Source organism: Paroedura picta, chromosome 1 (genome assembly GCF_049243985.1).
Source record: "Paroedura picta isolate Pp20150507F chromosome 1, Ppicta_v3.0, whole genome shotgun sequence".
NCBI classification, from domain to species: Eukaryota; Metazoa; Chordata; class Lepidosauria; order Squamata; family Gekkonidae; genus Paroedura; species Paroedura picta.
The window spans coordinates 56,697,084-56,717,752 of NC_135369.1; the positions used below are offsets into that span (position 1 = coordinate 56,697,084).

The 20,669-nt window shown below is 41.2% G+C and overlaps 1 protein-coding gene across 1 annotated transcript in view; it reads right to left on the reverse strand.

Annotated features, from left to right (window-relative positions):
• The window catches only part of USH2A (usherin), a 684,687-nt gene that overhangs the window by 384,622 nt on the left and 279,396 nt on the right, over positions 1 to 20,669 (reverse strand). Inside the window, exon 32 of the mRNA XM_077339259.1 lies at positions 84 to 197. Within this exon, the coding sequence (XP_077195374.1) occupies positions 84 to 197 (114 nt within the window). The remainder of the gene's footprint in view (positions 1 to 83; positions 198 to 20,669) is intronic.

Here is a 20,669-nt window from a genome sequence, read left to right on the forward strand (position 1 = left end):
ATGGCTTTGCAGCATTTAGCTCCTCTCCTATTTTATTATTCATGACTGAAATGTGGAAGTCAAGACCTTTGAAATTACTTTACCTTCTTGTGGAGTGGAGATGTTCAAGGCATGTGAGCTTTCAGTACAGCCAGCCAAAGTGCAAGCCGTTAGGGTTACATCATACATTGTGAAGGGCTGCAAGCCTGTCAGGATGCCTGCAACAGAAACAGCCAAAGTTTTGTGCCTGTCTACAGTAGGAGGCAAGAAATATCATGGGCAATACACATACATAGGCCTTAAGGTTGTTACACAGCAGCTAATTTATGTAACAGGTTGACCCCACAGGAGAAAAGAAAGCAGCCATTAAGGTGGTTCTGCAAACACTTATGTAAAATCTTTCACTATGATACAAGCCAAGCTCTGTAGCAGCTTACATCCCTCTACTGCAACCTTTTTCAACCTTTTGACCATGGAGTAACCCCTGAACTATTATTAAGGCTTTGAGTAATCCCAGAAGTGATGCCAGCTCGCCATGCCTCCCTATCATACCCCCAGAAGTCACGTTTACACTCTGTATGGCATCATTAATAAAATAAAATGCCTGTTAAATAAGAAGTTAGTTTCATTTTTGTGTATGCAGTAACTTGCCTGAGCAAAACAAGGACTCATTCATCTCAGCTGACATAAAACCCACCATGCAAAGCAGGCAATTCTCCTCAGGGGAAATTATCTGTGTGATTTGGAGATCACTAGTAATTTTGGAAATCTCCAGACACTACAAGGAAGTTGGTAAATCCTGGCAAGACTTGAAAGTTTTTATTATTAATAATTAATTTTCAATGCCACCCTTCCATAATAGCTCAGGATACTTTGCACACAATTAAAATTAACAATAATGAAAACCAACATAACAATAACATAGCATATATAATATGAAAACATAGTAAAAAAAACATAAGTAGTCAGCTCAGCAGCATTTAAGTCATAGCAGCCTACAGATTATTCACTGCCCATAAATCTCCAAACTAGATGTTTCTCTATGGAGGTATTTTTGTAGGGGAGGGCCATAGATATTATTGAGTCATTGGCCTCAACCAAAAGCTTGGTGGAAGAGCTCTGTCTTACAGGCCCTGAGGAACTGTGCCAGTTCCAACAGGGCCCATCAGATCTCCCCCGGGAGCTCATTCCACCAAGTAGGGGCCTGAACTGAAAATGTTCTGGCCCTAGTGACCTTGTGCTCGCCATGGCACTGATAAAGCAGTTCTGATCGAGCTGTAATATCAGGGCTCTCTCAGCCTCACCCATCTCACAGGGTATCTGGTGTGGGGAGAGGAAAGGGAAGGCGACTGTAAGCCGCTTTGAGCCTCCTTCGGGTAGAGAAAAGCAGCATCTAAGAACCAACTCTTCTTCTTCTTCTAGTTGTGGCAAGATGTACTTCCCCAGGGCCAGTTTCCAAGGGTTTTTTGAGAGGGGGGGGGGATTCAGAACTCCTCAGAAGAGAATTTTTTGGCCAAGAAGAAATGTCACATACGTATCTCACATGTAGTAGGAGGTAAAATTCAGGGGCAAATGTTATAAAAGAACCCATCAATTTATTGTCGGCTTTTAAGGGCTGCAGAAATATGTTTGTTTCTCTCATTTGCTCTTTTAAAGCAAAAATACTTTTGCAAACTGAGACACTAACCATAAAAGGAAGTCAAATTTTCCTGAATACTTCCTTTAAAAACAAGAATTGAGGACAGTGGGACATTTCTTGTTAAATGGTTTAAAGTCTATTAGACATTACTCCCCCCCCCCCCCATTAACTCATGATTTTAAGCTCATTTACTTGAGTTCCTACACTTCAGATACACTATACAGATCCCTGAGGTTCCTGCACTGTCACAATTATACCCCCCGGAAATTATTTAAGGATCCTGAAAGAAGAGTTGGAGAACGCATTTTCTGTATTAGAGCAGAATTTTACAAATGAATACCTGTAATGTTAAGTATTTAAACCACACACTGCACTGTTCAATGGATATAACAAATCTGTGAGGTAGGTCTATACTGTGAGGTAGATAGGTCTATACACAGTAGGTCTATATACTGTGTATAATTGAGCAGAATATAAAGAGTGCCCTGCAGGGGGGGATTGGAGGAGATATGTATTTCTTTTCATAAATAAAACTATTTTATTCTTTAAGCACCCTCCTTTGCATATTTAAACTCCGTCAACATATACTATTACGGCAGATTGAAGCTGAAGTAGAAAGAAGGTGGTTTGTTCTAAGGCAGTAGATTCATGTGGCAGAGGGAAACTTTAAATCAAAGACTTCCTGACTTACAACTCAATCTCTTAGGCATTCACTCAGGGACCATATGAGATGTGGAAAAGTTGAAGATGGAATAGGCAAACGTCTTCACTGAAACTTGCACCCATTTACAGCTCATTTGACCTAGAAGCAGCAGCAGGAGCTACTGGTGATTAAATACCCACAGGTATAGCAGATGTGTGATTTGGGCCTTCTAATCAAGGTTTCTGCCTCCTTGGCATTGTACACTATAGGAGGACAGAACAACATTCCATAAAATTACTGTACCTCTTTGTGAGGAAATCCTAGCCTTTATAGAGTAAGAAGAACATTAATTACCTAGGACATTCAATGGCATTTGTTTTTGTTTTGTTTAGAGTGGATTTTTGTTTACTTCTAATCTACTGTATGTTGGTTCAGATGCTCAGGTGTTGAACTTCTGTTTCATACGGCACTCCATTTTGAAAATATAATTGTTTCACCTTAAACCCTCTAGGAAACACAGTTGGTATTTAATAAAACTCATGTTGAATGGGAAAACATATTAGAAACACTTGGTGTTTGAGTTTTATTTCATATGCTATCTAGCAATTATGATTATTTTTGTGAGAATGCTATAAAAATAGCAGCAGTTTTAGAAACTTAGAATTAATAGTACAACACTGCTGGTTCTTATATATTTTCTTCATTTTCCGCAGATATAGTAAAATAAGGCCTCAAGGTTTATCTGCCTAAACAGATACTAAATTAAATATTACTAATAATTAAGCAGAGGGTATTTTAATAAAATGGAAAACTTGCTTTGCATATCAAGTGGACCTCTTGTGGTCGGTGTGATTTCAGTCTGCTGTTACATTCTTAACTTTACATCCATATTTAACAAATGACATTATTCAGTTTCATGGGGTCACTGTGTCAAAATGTCTGTGTTAGAATTTTAATTTATTTCCAAAGGTTCCCTTCACTGGGCAGAAAGAGTGGTACCTTCAATTGATTTACTGTCTGTAATCTACAATGTGGATTTTTAAAGACTAGATCTTGTACCGACGCTTTTTTTTTTAAAGAAAAAGCTCACCGCATTGCAGAAGCGTTATCAGCACAATGTCAAAAATGGATCCGAATAGCATTGACAAACACCATTTACTCAGTGAATAAAATAATTTCAAGCAGTTTCAAAATTTCAAAATCACTGTTCTGTGTTTTAAAAAATAATTATTTGCATTTTTAATGTTTTATTCTTGTGTCACCTTCTGACTTTTTCAAAAGTCATAATTCAGTAATCTTTTGCTGGGCCACCATGTAATTTGCCTACAAATTATGTTCTATCTACAAATAAGCGCACATAGCTCTTGGAAATAAAGTAGAGCTCAATATATACAGTCAGATCTGGCACTTGGGTTTATCTGTGCATTACTGCACCAACGTGACTATTATGGCGCATACAGGCTATCATGGTACAGTTTGAGATCCAGATCAAATCAACTAGTGGGGGCCGTTCCACTAAGTGATTCAGTACTTTAATAAATATTTGTTTCAACAACATACTATATGTAAATATGTTCATCTCTGAACATTTTCGTAACAAAGGATAATTTAACTTGCTTAGCTATAAATTAATGTGCTTGTACATCAAGGATTATCTTAGTTATGGGGCTGCTGATTTTGTCTTACAGTACAGGCAGGCGCAGAGTGTAAATTTCACTGACTGACTGAAAGTGCAAAGGAAATGAGTGGGTAATGAGAGCAGAGCAGGCAGTTCCTTTAATTGAATTAAAAGCTAGGTGACACCAATGCAGACACCTGTCCAATTACAGGCAGGCCAAGGTGTTTACCATTGCTGTACAAGCGATTTGAAGATGACAGAAATCTTTCCGCCCACAGATTAACATAATGAAGGAGAACAGATTACAGTGGATGTTAGCCAAACAGCTAGGTTGGCAGCTGAGAGAGGAGGAAAAAGTAGCTTGCTGAGTTATGTAAATTCCAAAGTATACTTTTCTGCACCTACCATTTGCAGGGCTTGCAGTATAGTTCAAGGCAAATGCAGACATTCTGTTCCCAAACTTACATTTGAAAATGGGTTAGGCACAGAAAATACCTAAAGATCCACATTTTAGCAATAGCAGAAAGGCCAAGGACAATTATGAGACTTCAAAATTTTTCCCAAAGTTCAGGCATTTCTTAATTGCATCTAGCTTTCCCCCAGGATACCTTGGAGGTCTCCCATCCAAATAATCGCCCATGTCAATCCTGCTTAGCTTTGGAGACATCTAGTAGTGCCCCTTCTGAATTCTCCAGTTGTTTTCACACTCTCCAAGTCTAAATTCCAGTCTACAGTTGAACTAAGGACACTTAGTTGGAGGGGAAGGACAACAACTATAAAGCAAGCATTCAGTTCCTCATATATGCTTAAATATAGGAAGCTATTGGGGCCCTGCTCCCTGGCTAGCTGAAGAAGTGAGCTCAGACTCATATTGAAATAAATAGTACTAGTCTTTAAGGTGCCAATGGATCTTTATTTTGCAAGCACAAGACAATGAAATGTGATTCATATTATATTACTGACTATAAGTAGGGTTGCCAAGTCCCCCCTGGCCACTGGTAGCCCTGACCTGGAGAGCCCAGGAACACCCAATCTCATCAGATCTCAGAAGCTAAGCAGAGTCAGCTCTGGTTAGTATTTGGATGGGAGACCTCCAAGGAACACTCAGGACATGACCTGGAGGCAGACAATGACAAACCACATCTGAATGAATCTTGCCTGCCTCCCAGACAATCCTACAATCATAGGGCCTCGTGGCTACACTACGCACATGCCATACGATAAATAGATAACACAAATAATTGTAGGAGATGAAGGCTATGGTTGCCAGATCAGGATTGGGAAACTCCTGGAGATTTGGGGATGGAGCCTGGGGGAGGACCAGGATGCCATGGAATCCAAAGCATCTATTTTCTCAAGGGAAACTGAGTTTTCAAGCCTAGAGAAGAACTGTAATTTGGGGGGGGGGGATAACCCAGGTCACACCTGGAGGCTAGTACCCCTATATCTAAGATATGCATAAGCAAGCATATAGCTTAGCTCAGGGGTAGTCAAACTGCGGTCCTCCAGATGTCCATAAACTACAATTCATGGAATTGTAGTCCATGGACATCTGGAGGGCCACAGTTTGACTACCCCTGGCTTAGCATGTGATAATGGCCTTGAAGAGGTGCCCTATGTAAAGGACACTAGCTCTCCTATGCTGTCCTAGTTACAATCCCATTATTAAGTGTATGCTATATGTATAGGATGGGGCTAAGAGGTGGCTGCAAGGCAGCTCAAAAGATCAAGATATAGATGTTTCAATGTGTTGTGGATATGAAGTCTCTAGTTCTGGCATGCCAACACTCTTCCTACTTTATGTGCAATTACTCTCCACTTGGCAACAGGGAAAGTCAAGCAATATTTGAATCAGTTCTTGTTGTTAGTGCTATATTCTATTGAGGACAGTGAATTTTACTTCATGGCAGTGAAGACAGTTCAGTTGAAACTTGACCTGGCTTTTACTGGGCATGCTTCAATATTTTATTGCTGGTCCCTTCTCTTTCCTAAAATTGATGATGATGATGATGATGATGATGATGATGATGATGATGATGATGATGATAGCAGCCATTCAGTCAAGTCAGACTCTTGGTGATCATATGGTACAACTGCCACCACAATTTCTGATCTTGCGCCACTTCTTTTAGTTGTGTAATGTTCTGGCCGGTGTCCATTTTGATCACATCTAACCACCGTGTTCTTTGTCAGCCTGTTTTCCTTTTTTGCAGACCAATCCTAGCATAATTGCTTTCTCCCCTGAGTTGGTTCACATGATATAGGCAAAGTAAGTGAGCCAGAGGCTTTATGCACTGTAGTATTTCCTTGTTTGTGACTTGTTTGTGACTTTTGCCATCCATGGAACCCACAGAAGATTGCTACAACAACAGAGTTCAAACAAATCGATTCTTCTCTTATCTAATTTTTTGTCATTCAACTATGACAACCATAAGTGGCTATTGGAAATATAATAGATCTAACTAATTTACATTTGGTAGTCAGGCTTAAATCCTTGCTTTTCCATGTCCAGTTCAAGCTTGCCATTGCTGAGTGACCTAGAGCAATTTGACATTTTACTTCCATACTGAAATCGACACATCAATTTGTGATCCAAGAAAAATGAACGCATTCAGTCTCTTCACCATCAACTGTTATTGTGACATGTCTGTTTTTTGAAGTGGTCATTATCTTTGTCTTTTTAGTGTTTATGAAAAGGCCAAATTTCTTGCTAAAATTAACCCATACCAAAGAAGAGGGTCTGAAAATTGCAAAGTAGCAGCTTTATTTTAGGCCTGGGTATTTAGACATCCAGAGAGCATCCATTAATAGCCTATAGTACGTGAAATAGTTTCTGATGAATGCCTTTTCTGATTAACACCTCTAGTCCTATGGCAAGCTTTCTTCACCTATGCTCCGTTCATTCTGGAGAAGTTGGGAAGGGAGGAGCAAATATCCTTAAGAGTTTTCCCAGGGGAGAAAAAAACATGAAGCTAGAAGTGGGGAGTGAAACCCCTACTTCACTAGCCACAATGTACAAGGATAGTGATTCCGATCCTATATATTTATTTGTCAGCATTGTGACTTATACAATCAGCTATTATTTGCAAGTTGCTGTAAAAGGACAGCAGCTAAGATTTAAGCTTGAAATTCTTCATGCACCACCCCCTTCCAGAGATATGGAATGCAGAGTGTCATGAAATCGAGACAGAGCTCGTAAGATCTTTTCCACTTTGTAAAAAGCAGCTTTAGGCACTTGTTTGGAGTGTTCTTTTGCTGCTACTGGAGGTGCCCCGAAGCCACTTGTGCCCCACAGAGTGCCTCTCAATAAGAAGTACAAGAGCATTATGTCACTCTTACAATTTCCTGTAGCTGAAAGAACAGGATTGGTTTTTGCAAGCATTTCTAACTATCTGCAAACATTTCCCTAACTTCAGTGCTGAGACAACAAAGCCATCACAGCCCAGCAAAATGGGGGAGCCCCTTCTACCCTGACTCTCATGCTGACTGAGGGCATAATCAAATTCTGAAGCCCAACAAGCTCCATGATACTATCAGGACATTCACTGCTGGACATTCGCTGCAGGGAAGAAAAAAAAATTCTGAAATGGAAACAAATCCACAGCATATCAGAGCAATCAACAAGAACAATTGAGCACAAAGGCAGATGTGGTGGGGAAGAAATGTTATTCTTTTTGGGAGTCTCCTTTTCCCCTTAAAAACCTCACATGAGGCAGTTCAACACAGCTCAGCAACTGCAATTGCATCCCTAAATTCAATCACACCCAAAAGGGGACAGGGCAAAGAAATGCAGCTGTTTCTGCCTTTAAAAACAAAACAAAAATCCATGCAAATGTTACATTTAGAGGGGTTTTACCAGCTTCAGATAAGTGAAACTCTGTGTTTTCGTTTTTCTTTTTGAACTCTACCCCTGTAGTAAGTCACACTTTGTCAGTGGTAAAACGTTAATGCAAAATGCATTAGCGCTTATTGGTGAGATCTCTTGATGTGCTGGTGCCAAAGAGTTTAATAGAGATGCCAACACTCCTGCATTACATGGGATGCTAGCACTTTGAAAATATCAATAGTGCTTACTTTATGCTTATTGAATGCACTTTCAAACTGCCCCTGTCCATCACTGGAAGATTAGAGGCAAGTTCTATACTGTCAGTTCTGACCCTGACATCTCCATAACTTCTGCTGCATTTACATTAGATCCACTGATGGATCAGCAGCTATGGCTGGAGAGTCAAATTTCTATCTTGTGCTAAAGCTGCCTTTACACTGGTGCAATGGACGCAAGGAATTAATGCTACCATGAGGTCAGTATCAGAAAGTAGCAAACTGGCAACACAAGATCAGGATTTGTCAGTGAGAATATGATTGTCACCATCACTTCAGCGCAAGAATGCTCTAATAACTTTCATACTGGATACACCTGTTAATGCAGTACTGCATAACACAGTTCACAAATCTAGCCTTCTGTGACTAAAAGAATGACTAAGGAATTTGGGTATGGATGCCCAATAGCTACATGGTAGTTTACAAGCTTCATTTGTGGTAACTGTACATTGAGCAGAGTTGGCTTTGTCCACTATACTGTTAAGTTGTGGTGTTACCACCCCATGACTGCCATAGATTTCCAAAAATAAGAAAGAAAAAAATAGCAGTTGCATGCTTGGCTGGATGCCACTCATAACCCACCATCAGATGTGACTATATCTGCTTCACAGTAAGTTTCCATGCAGCTAACCGTCATATGAATAATTTCAGAAAAGACAAAAGACTTTAAGATCAAAAGATGTTAAGGCACAGGACAAATTCTACCAGCTACCATCCCGGTGATCAATTCATGAACCACCTCAAATCTATTTTTTTCCTTCTTCCATGTCCTCTAAACAAGGATGGCATGTTAAAAAGGTGACCAAAATGTGGCATTACAGGCATGTACTGCTCCGTGCCCCTCAATGGACAAGCAACCTCTGTATTTATCACTGAAATTAGTTTTGATTTTGTGACGAATCCATCTGACAAAAGGTTGTGTAATTAGTAAACATAGAGAGCCAAGATTATTTCCTGACACTTTTGAGCTCTCATATTTGAGAAGAGGGTACAATAAATCTCTCCTCTCACCATGCTTGTCCTATGCAAGGACAATGGACAATTACATTTTCTGCACTGACTGATGAATGTATGAAATGATTGTTCTTCCTTGCTGTGAATGTCACTCAAAAGGGGGCAGAAACCAGAACATTGATGGCATGGCACTTCCATTCACTGAAAGATTAGATGCAAAGGATATACATCTTTCTGTGACAATGTTCTTTATCTACTTATGAGGTGGTAGAATAAACAGAGTTTTGCATCTTTCAAAGCACTCACTAGTACAATATTATCAAATCATTTTGAAAAAGGAACTTTTTCACCAATATCGAGCAAGGAGTTCCTCTGGCCCAAGTACTAGAGGGCTGCTAACATAGAATTAAAATCCTAAGGAAATCACAAACTTGTGATTAACAACAAGGGAAGGTATCAAGGGATAATAACATCATTGTTAATTACAATTTCACTTGCTGCTGACCTTTTTAGGTAGTTACCCTAGCAGCCTTCACTGACCATTCCAGAAAATAAAAAAAAATGCTGACAGGTCTGTGACTTTTTAGTTCAGAGAAGAACTTGGAGTACATAACAGAGGTTTAAAAATTATGCAGAGAAAACTTTTCCTTCCTGTTAAGAAATACTAGCACTCAGGAGCATTTAAGGAGAATCAGAATCAGACAGAGTTGGAAGAGGCCACAAAGGGCCATCCAGTCCAGCCCCCCTAAATATCACACACTCCTGACAGGTGCTCATCCAATCTCCTACTAGAAACTTGCAACAACAGAGACTCCACCACCATCCAAGGAAGCATATTCCATCTAAAAACACCCTCATCATCAGAAAATGTTTTATAATATTTAAGTGGAATCTCCTTTTCCATATTTTGAAAATGCTTTACCCAAGTGGCTAAAATGTGGAATTTGCTGTCAGCCGATGTTCATGACCGCAGGCATCAACAGCATTAAAAGGGGTTAGACATATTCATTAAAGATAGGTCTATCAGCAGCTATTTACAAAGGTGACTAAAAAGAACTTTCATACTCTGAATACCAGTGCCAGGAGGCAACACCTTGGCTTCAGGGCATTGCTATTGACACTCCAGAGAAACTGGCTGGCCACTGTGAGATGGGATGATGGACTAGATGGACCACTGGCTTTGTTTCCTCAGTTAGACCTGTATCCTGAATTTATGGGGGGAGAATTAGCAATTCTAGGAAACTTCAATTCAATTCATTATCTTTATTGGTATTCCATAGCATTACAACATATAGGTGAAAAAAAGTCAATCAACTGGATATAGATATAGATATAGATATAGATATAGATATAGATATAGATATAGATATAGATATAGATATAGATATAGATATAGATATAGATATAGATATAGATATAGATATAGATATAGATATAGATATAGATATAGATATAGATATAGATATAGACACACAAAACAACTGCAATAAAATATGCTTCAAAAATCAGTTCTAACTTTTAGAACCTCCACCAAAAATTTTGCAACCATGGATGTAATTTCAGATGAATAATCACTTAATAAGTATTGGAATGCAATTTCCCTACTTACAACTCCCTTAGAATGCTATTAAGGGAGAAGAGTTCTTCATGTGGAATCCCATGAAGCTGGCAATCTAGAATGGGTTGAATCTGGTGAATTTGCAGAGCATAAATATAACCTCTCCTGAAATGGAATTTTCTGCCATCTCCCAGCAAGCACCTTAGAGGGGACAACATTCATCCTAGCCATCATGAAAGGTCTACGTTGGCAAGTGCTGGCAAGATTATAGAAATAACAGGCCATCTTTCCATGATGAGCTTGTAAACCAAATTTGATAGGGGAACGTAGGAGAACATATGAGGTTGAGCAGGGAAATGTTTTGAATATTCAATATCTAATAATCTCTGTTTTAAAGCACAAAATATGGCTGATTCATTCAAAAATAGAAAAAAGGTCTACTGAAAATCCAATTTGAGCGATTTTAGACTCAATAACAGAAAACCACTTGGCACAGTAAGAATAATTTCTTAAATGAGAAATTAAACAGAAATGAAGCAGGCCCAGCTCTAAAATGTATTTTAAGCAAATATTCAAAGGTTATGATCCAGACCTTAGTTTCCAAGAAATGCTGGCCCAGTTGAGAGCAAATAACAGAATAAGGCACACATTTTGGAGCACCCAGAAGTTGCTGAAAGAAGTTTGCCTGGACATTGCTGTTGAATGCTTTTATCCAAACAGGTATACTATATAATATTTGCAGTGAGATTTTGGCATTAAAAATTCTTACTGCAGCAGGTACTAACTGGTTGCCCTTAAGAAAATAAAATTGTCTAATTTGGGCAGCAGAACATTTGGCCAAATTTACTGCTCAAATCCAATGGGTTGACCAATTAAGATTATAGTGATAGGTAATGCCCAAATATTTAAAGCTTTTATCTTTGATGATTTCTTTACATTCCACAAACCGTTTCTTCAGTTTCCAGGTCTGAGAAAACACTAGCACTGTAGATTTTGAATAATTTATGGTTAAAGAATTTATTTCACAATACTTATGAAAAAGGTTTAGATGTCTTAGAAGGCCAGCTGTTGTATAAGAAAGAAGGGTAGTATCATTCGTGTAAAGTAGTAAGGGGATAGAATGTTACCCTAATGTATGGGGATGGCTATTAATAGATTCAGAGTTTGAATCTAGGAGACTGTTTTGCAAGAGGGAACCAGTGAGATTTGTCACCAGTATATGGGGAGAGAGTCCTTGCCAGAAATATCAGACAGAAGCAGACTTTGAGATTAATCAGAAAATAGGTTTAATGAAAAACAAAATAATAGTCTCTATCCCACATTCATGCTGATTAAACAAGCATACAAGAGGAAAGTAAAGCGGTGAAATGGTTATGACAGAAGTTTTGGGTCAGAAAATATTTTGATGTGTAGACGTCTAGTAGGGGTGTCTCTATAACAAAGCATCAAGATGGATGCTTCTTGTGAACAACACACATGAACTAGGTCTGAAGCACTAGTTTAAGTAGCATAAAAATGTATCGTGAGGTCAGGATTGAGCAGTTAGTCCCCAAACCAGTGTTTAAACTAATTATTGGTGCAAAATAAAGAAACTGAGAGTTTGCTAATGTCTGCAGCAAGTCTTGGATGAAGAAATGAAGCAGGAGCAGCAGAAGCAGGGCTTGTATCCCACTTTTTACTAACTAAAGGAATCTCAAAGTGGCTTACAATCACCTTCCCTTCCTCTCCCTATAACAGGTTGGCGGGGTGAGAGAGCTCTGAGGAATGTGGGATCTTCTTCTATGAGGCTGACATCTTGCATAGAGCTAACATTGGCCTATTTCTGATAAGATGTCTGGACAAGCTCCCTGGCCTAGCCACACTTGCTTAGACTGTACCAGAAATGATAATTAATGGAGGTTTGGAGATGCATTCCTCCTTGCTCACAGAGAAGATGGACCTGGGGTCCTAACAGCAGGCTTCTTTTTATGTATCTCTGTACATAAAACTACATTCAGACATGCTTTATTGGACTAAAGGTAAAGGTAAAGTTATCCCCTGTGCAAGCACTGAGTCATGTCTGACCCTTGGGGTGACGCCCTCCAGCGTTTTCATGGCAGACTCAATACGGGGTGGTTTGCCAGTGCCTTCCCCAGTCATTACCGTTTACCCCCCAGCAAGCTGGGTACTCATTTTACCGACCTCGGAAGGATGGAAGGCTGAGTCAACCTTGAGCCGGCTGCTGGGATTGAACTCCCAGCCTCATAGGCAAAGCTTTCAGACGGCTGCCTTACCACTCTGCGCCACAAGAGGCTCTTCTTTATTGGACTACTTGTGGACAAAACACATCTGAATACTACAACTGCTCAACTAAGAATTACTGTGATTGAATTAAATCAGAAATTTGCCTTTTTTTCTCTTGAGTTCTTCTATCCTCTGTTGTAATCAATAACATTGATCGTATTACTTAGAATTTTCTCTTTATTTCCTGTATCACTCTAACAATGTGATGTGTATACACAATTTTCAGATCCTAGGAGCAAAGATTGGAAAATAAATTATGAACAATACCTGTATGTGTAGCCTTTTTTTTTGTAGTAGTAGTATCCAGCAACAGCTATATGTCTTCTATAGCTATATGACAGCTATATGACATTATTCAGCCCAGGAATACACATACTAAGCTACACCATGCATATCTAGAATCCAGAAAGAAAACTTAGAGCATGCATACAGATATCACGTTGTATAGGTATTAATAATCCAGCATTTTTCAAAGAGAAAGATTCAATTCCTACAATGGGAATACTGCCTCCATGCACACTAAATGCATATTATTACCTACAGCATCTTAGTTTCACTGCCTCTGTAAGGAGGAAAACACCATTTTGAAAAGACAGCATTAGGTGCTGCAAATACTAGGAAAGGGGAAGTTATTAGAACATTAAGTTCACTGCAGGGTGCACTGTTAACTGCCTGGAAGCCCAATAGGAAAGGTCAAAGCAAAATGAAGCAGAGGTTATGGTTGAGTCTGACCTCAGGGAGATATGAATATAGCCTCCAAAAGACACAACCTACCATTTAGGAATGCTGCTTGCAACAACTCCAGAAAGTAGGACCAGAACCAATGCCTCCATACCACAGAATAGCATTTTAAGCACACAGATGCAAACATTAAAAAAGATATATGGAGGACTCTTCATAGTCTTTCAAGCTCCTTGACATAATTCCTTCCTTTCCCTTATCCACTGTATGGAAGTGTTTCTAGCCATGTTGTATAATAATAGAATAATGGGAACATAGTTCAATGGGTAAAAAAATAGGCTTAGCACATGAACAAGACCACATTCAATCCCAAATGCCCAGGAGAATCTCCTCTCCTGTCATGGCAGCTATAGCAGTTTTCTAGCCACAGCTCAACTGATTAGTCCCATGCCAGACTTGAGCTGCTGATCTATGCTTTGACTCACTTGAAGCAGGTTCTGCTGAGGATCTCCCCTCCCTTTCCCTCTGGTCTCAGAATTCTTCTTGCCTTCTCCTCAATGGGGTTCTACACAACCTTGACTACACCCCCCCATTGATTGCATCTTGGTTACATTGTAAGAAGCTCTCCAGGACATCACCTATAATGTGGGGTGTAGCATCTCATTCCTAGGTTTCGGGTCTGACGAATTAGAGGGAGTTCTATTCCACCCAAAAGAAGTTGAACACCTCTTCCCTGGTCCAGCTAATTGCCTATAAGCATACTTTATTCAGTCTGGTTTCAATTTCAATCTGTCCTGTTCCTGACTACAGCCACTATTTCAGTCCATCAACTGCTTCACCTTGATTAGATGAAAAAGACAAATAGAGCTAAGGTGTCATCCGCATATTGATGTCATCTCACTTCAGATCTCAGGATGACCTCTCCCAAGGTTTTCATATAGTGTGGGAAACTAAATAGAGTCCTACAGAACCCTGAATCAAAAAATACCACCGTGCAGTGCAACAACTTCTGAGCAGCCTAGGAAGCATGAATGAAATCACAGAACTCTTTGATTGGATGAAATCAAATTAAAGAATTTGGGTATTAAAATTGGGAACTGCAAATGATCCAAACCATTTGATTCCAGAAACAACAACATTTTATGGTACCAGCCAAAATCTACAGGCTCCTAAACATTTGTATCATTTGTCCCTTTTATTTTCCACAAAGATCCAGAAAACCAAGCTATAATTTGAAGAATTCTGTGCTGGGAACTTCCCAGGGTAAGGCTTTCAGAGTGAATGAAGGCTTGAAGAATAGGCCTTGATCTTCAAGTGTGCCACTACTTACTGTTGCCAGAATATAAACTGAGGGCAAGAGAAGGGGGCAGGAAGCCTCCAGAAGAGAAGGCTAGGAATAACAGTTTCTGATAATTGGGTGTTTCTGAAATGTCAAAGAATTCTCCAGAGAACACCAAACTTTTCCCAAGAATTCTCTGAAAAGGCTCAGAAAGAATTTATCCATTCTCAACCAAAAAGTGAGTGGGATACTTGAAGTGTGATTTCCTGTTCAAATATGGACAGGGCTAAATTTCTACCACGGCTCGACCAAGAACATGTAAAGTGTTTAATAACAGAATGCTCTTAAGTATGCATAATCCTCCTTTCTCTCAGGGCTCTCTCAGTCTCACCCACCTCACAGGCTGTCTGTTGTGGGGAGAGGAAAGGGAAGGCGACTGTAAGCCACTTTGAAACTCCTTTGGGTAGAGAAAAGCAGCATATAAGAACCAACTCTTCTTCTTTACCTTAGTACTGAATTTCCATAATCAGTCTACAGAGATCTGATAGTAAAGGCAGGAGTGCTTCCAGGGTAAACATGAGGCTCATATCAGTACAGAGAATGTATCAGTGTCTAATTACAGATTGCTTACAAATGCACAAAATTATATCCTGAGTCCGGCTTCTTTGCAGTGCTGGTTAGTGATCATCTTGGATGAAGGAAATGGAAAAGAAAAAGCAATGGGAGGGGTTCCATCTTGCCACCTCTCTGATCCCACCTCTTTGACTCGCGCAGCCTCCTGATAGGAAACCCCCTCCTGCATTTTCCCTCCACTTTGTCGCAGCTTTTTGCCTCCCAATGAGGCAGCAAGGGAAAACAACATGAACCTGTCCCCCTGCTCCTCAGCTTGTAAATCACCACAAGCTACCAATCCCAGCACAGTGGTTGTTTCAGGGACTCAAACTTCACCCACCCACCCATTTTTTAAAAGGCATTTCTGTATTGCTATGTGGTAATGGCACAACCCAGATGTATTTTTTTGAATTAACACATCCGCGTTGCTATGGAGAAACGTAACAACAATAAAGTATTCCCTTCCTCCCTTTTTGGGAACCTTCATTTTTTGGTCTGTTTATGTTTGGGTAGATTTGTGAGGCTGGAAATGGTAACTGGACCCTGATGAGTGACTGAGTGCAAACAGTAAGCCTGATAGGGAAAGGTCTTCTTCATTACATGCCTCCCCTTTCATGAATGTGTCTTGGTGGCCTGATCTCAAATCCAACAAGGACAATGCACAGAAGATTTTTATTTTAACTTGGAGAATGTAGCTTTGCGTTCCTGCAGCAACGCAGATCACACCATTTTTTAAAATTCTCAGCACAGGAAATTGAGGGGGGAGGATGGATGAGAGGCAGGGCAAAACACTGTAGGTACTGTCACACATTTCTCCCTCCACACAGGCTTGCCCCTGGTTGCTCCCTGATATGAGGTGCCATAAGAAGTGGCAATTCCAATTTTGGTAATTTCTCTTATCCCAAGACAAATCTGGCCAAAACTCGTGGCAGCTCCTGCACAACCTCGGTTGCTGCCAATGTCATGTAGAATCAGCACTAAAATAGAGAGATTCCTATGTGTCTAATTGTCCTGTTCTGTATCCATTGACCAATTCCACATGAGGAATTTGCCCCCTGGACAGCCTCTCATTGCTTACAGGTTTTAGTGCTGCTTCCACATGACATCAGCAGCAGCCTGAGGTTGTGCAGGAGGTGTAAAAAGGTAATTAGGTCTTTCTACCACATGTGGTGATCCTGTGAGGTTATCCAACTATTTTGGGTTAAAGTGCATACACAGATGCAGAGCATCATGGGATACAAATTTCCAATGTATGCTAAATCTATGTTATTGTTCTTTTTTACTACTGAACATGCCAAAACAGTTAAAGGATTTTTTTCTTTTATGCAACAACAGCAGCTAGGCTGGTAGTAGCTCAGAAATGGAAGCAACTGCTGCTGTCAGACATAGAGATATGGACAAACAAATTGGGGGAATTTGTATCAGTAGCAAGGTTAACAAGTTTACTGCATAGATAATCTTCAGAAATTTTCCTAGATCACTGGAGACATTTCCTGGATTATTTTAAAAAATCATTAAGTTCTTTAAGATTGTCAGAGATTTAGTAGATCCTGAGTCAAGCTAAGGGTAGAGAGTACATAGCAAAATGTAATCTATGACTAGTCTTTATTTCTTATTCGCTTTCCTTACCACTTTTCCTTTCTGTACCCAAATATATTCTAAAATATATTAGATAAAAAAAAGAAATTGATAAGCTCTTTGCTGAAGAACTGCAAGATGATAGTGCCTCTGCAACATCCACTGAGGCCTCACCATGCATCTTTGGTGACTACTGATCACAGTCCATGCTGGGTATAAACTGTGTTCTCTGAAAGAATTTATAAAGGATGAAATTACAAACATACACACACACACACACACACACACATAAAAAACCATCTGTAGCCTGTTAGCCAATGGACTTTATCCAAGACCACTGGATGGATACACACACCGATTCTACATTCCTTCTACTTCCTTTAAAGCTGTACAAAGCATTCCAAGTGATCTGACATTTTGGAGGGCAAATAGTTGGGAATACATGCCCAATTCCAAGTAAGTTTATGGGGAGGGGGGGATTTCCCCACATCTCTAGCAAAATGGGAATAATGTCATATTAATGATTGCGACAGAAACATTTGCAGATTCATACAGGTAAGGAGACATGTTATGAATAGTTTCATATGGCAATCCCAATTGTTAAGATTGTATACAAGGTAATACAATGGTAAATACTAAGCTTCAAGTAGGAAAAGCATTTTTCCACTTGTCTGCCTGCAAATCTGATTCACTGAGGCTTGAAATCTCATTTGCAAAAGAGGCAAAGTTCAGATGAAGGAAAGTTCAGGAGAAGTATTCGGGAAAGTCATTTTCCCTTCTGACATATAGACATATGAATCTTTAACACATAACATGTAATTAGCCACATGCATTAGCAGAACAACTGCATAAACAAACTTACTATTGCATTTCAGTTCCAGTGCAATTTCCTCTCAGCTTCAAATCTCAAGGGTGTTAAAATGCCCTACTTTTTTCAAGTCTGTAATTAGCCCCACTTCATAAAACTCACACCAAAACTGAGGCTTCTGTTAGACAGTCCCAGACTACCTCTCTATCCCTTCTTCTATTCATCTTCACCTTTTTGAAGAGCAGAACACACATCGAATATGCAAACAAGCATTATTCAGGCCAGTAAATACAAGAAGATCCAGTATGGCACTGTACAGGACATTCTTTCTTAAGGCAGCACGTAGATTTGCATTCTCTTGCTTCTTTCTCCACAGACTCTGAGCTTTTCAAAGCAGGGATCCCCTTCACCCCTTTTCCCAACTCTCCTACCAAGGACTAGTTGGCTCATCAGAAGCTTGCTTTCATTCTTCTCAAAGATTTCCCAGCAGGCTCTCTTTTCTCTTGGTAGAAGGAACATAAGAGGGAGGAGATATGCATGCCCGAGGCCTGCTTCCATTTATTTATTTAGGTGTTAAGTCTGCTTTTCTATTATAAATACATTAACTAGCTTGGAATAAATAAAAAATAAAAATATACAAGAACCTTGCTCTAACACTGATGAAAGGACAATGAAAGTCAGAGGGTCAGATCAGCCAGGCCTTTCTTTCTTCTGCAGGATGACTGGCCACTGCTGGAGTCTAAGAAGAAATACAGGCCCGGATCCGGTTCAAGGTTTTGGTTTTAACCTGCAAGGCTTTACGCGAGTTGGAACCCACATACCTGAGGGACCGCCTATCGCCCTATGCCCCCCGCAGGGCTTTGCGCTCTGCAGGTGAAAATCTGCTGGTCATTCCTGGCCCTAGGGAAGCATGCCTGGCCTCGACCAGGGCCAGGGCCTTTTCAGTCCTCGCCCCGACCTGATGGAATGAGCTCCCGGGAGAGCTGCGGGCATTGCGGGATCTTTCAACATTCTGCAGGGCCTGCAAAATGGAGCTCTTCCACCAGGTTTATGGTTGAGGCTGGGGCTGATAATTTAGATCTACGCCCCCCCTGGGATTTGGGACCTGAAGTAAACATCATCAGGACCTCCTCTCCACCCGCCAGTAGTAGGAGGGGGGGAGTTGAGTTGCCGATCTCCGCCATGTTGGTAATGTTGGTAATGTTATTGTTGTCTTAATGGGGTTTTAATGGGGATTTAGGATGCTGTAACCCGCCACGAGCTATAAGGAGTGGCGGGAAACAAATCTAATAACAACAACAACAACAACAACAACAACAACAACAACAACAATAGATGACCCAGGAGGTCCCTTCCAACTCTATTATTCTATTACTAGATATTAAGCCCATTGTGGCCAAAATACAGTGGGCCCTAGCATGGTGGGTGGGTGGAGGGATGGGGCGAAGGAAGGAGGAAAAGGAAAAGAGAGACAGAAAGACAGAAAGAAAGGGAGGAAGATAGAGACAGAAGAAGAGGGAGAGAAACAGGTAGCCAGAAAGAGGCAGATGGAAGAGAGGGAGAAAGGGAGAAAGGGAAGATTAAAGGGAATGCTGGGAGGAAGGGAGGAACAGAGTAAGGTAGGTGGCCTTGGGACCTGCTGGGCCCAGGGCCAGGCTCGGCTGCCCCAGGGCCCGGCAGAAGGCTCTGGACGGGGGCGGTGGGCTCTGCGACCTACTGCCAGGCCCAGGGGCAGGCTCGGCTGCCCCAGGCAGGGCCCAGCAGAAGGCTCCGGACGGGGGCGGTGGGCTCTGCGGCCTACTGCCAGGCCCAGGGGCGGGCTCGGCTGCCCGAGGGCCCGGCAGAAGGCTCTGGACGGGGGTGGTGGGCTCTGCGGCCTACTGCCGGGCCCAGGGGCAGGCTCGGCTGCCCCAGGGCCCGGCAGAAGGTTCGGGACGGCGGGAGTAGGCTTTGTGGCCTTCTGCTGGGACCAAGGGCAGGCTCACCTGCCCCAGAGCCCGGCAGAAGGCTCCCTGGGCGAGGGGAAGCCGGCTGGAGGACTTACCACTGGGGAAGGCTTCTTCCTCTGAGCGGCGACTCCCCGGCCGGCCCATGCGAGGCTGGGCCAACCAGCCAATGGAAAGCCGCGCTTTGCATGGCACCCCAATGGCTGCTTGGCCCTCGAGTGACACTCGGAGGGCCCAATCAGGAGCCGCTTTGCGGCTCCTGATTGGGCCCTCCGAGTTTTTATCCTGGACAGGGCCCGCCCTAACTCCTCCCCACTTGCCCTTACTCCTTTATTCCTCCCGCTCCTCCGGAGTGAGGGGGGAGGTTTAAAGATTCTATGTCCACTGCTGGAGTTTAAGAGGGAAAGACCAAATGAAACTAGGCAAGGCAGGGCTATCAAAGTCTCTCTCTCTCTCTTTCTGCTAAACTATAGAATGACTGTCAGCACAGGGAGACAGGGAAGAGAAGTGCCAATCCACAGTTAAAGCTCTCCGATTTCTCACCTCCTCTGCTAGCACCATGCCCAACAGTCCTTAATGTTTCCTTATTGAAATTAAGACAAAATGAAAACAGCAAACCAATCTTTTATTTACTTTAATTTTTTAAACTATTTTAGGTGTTTATCCACTACCCTTTTCAAACTATACTCAGGGACAAAAATCAGTTGAAATACAGATTCACATTATTTGCTTTTGTTCTTTGGATCTTTTTTTCCAAATGAATTCAGTCTCTCACAATAAGGAAATAAATCCCTCTTGCACAGGTAATCCTGCCCTTATGGCTGTATGATTTATTGGCACAACCTGAGTTAACAACCAGCAGCACACAGGCCCTGTGAGGTTTCCCATGTCGCCTCCATTAGCTCATGCGTTAGTAGGCGATCACCTATCTAACAAATTTTCAGACACCTGCCGACCTACCCAGCTGTGTAAATTGCTTTGCAATCAACT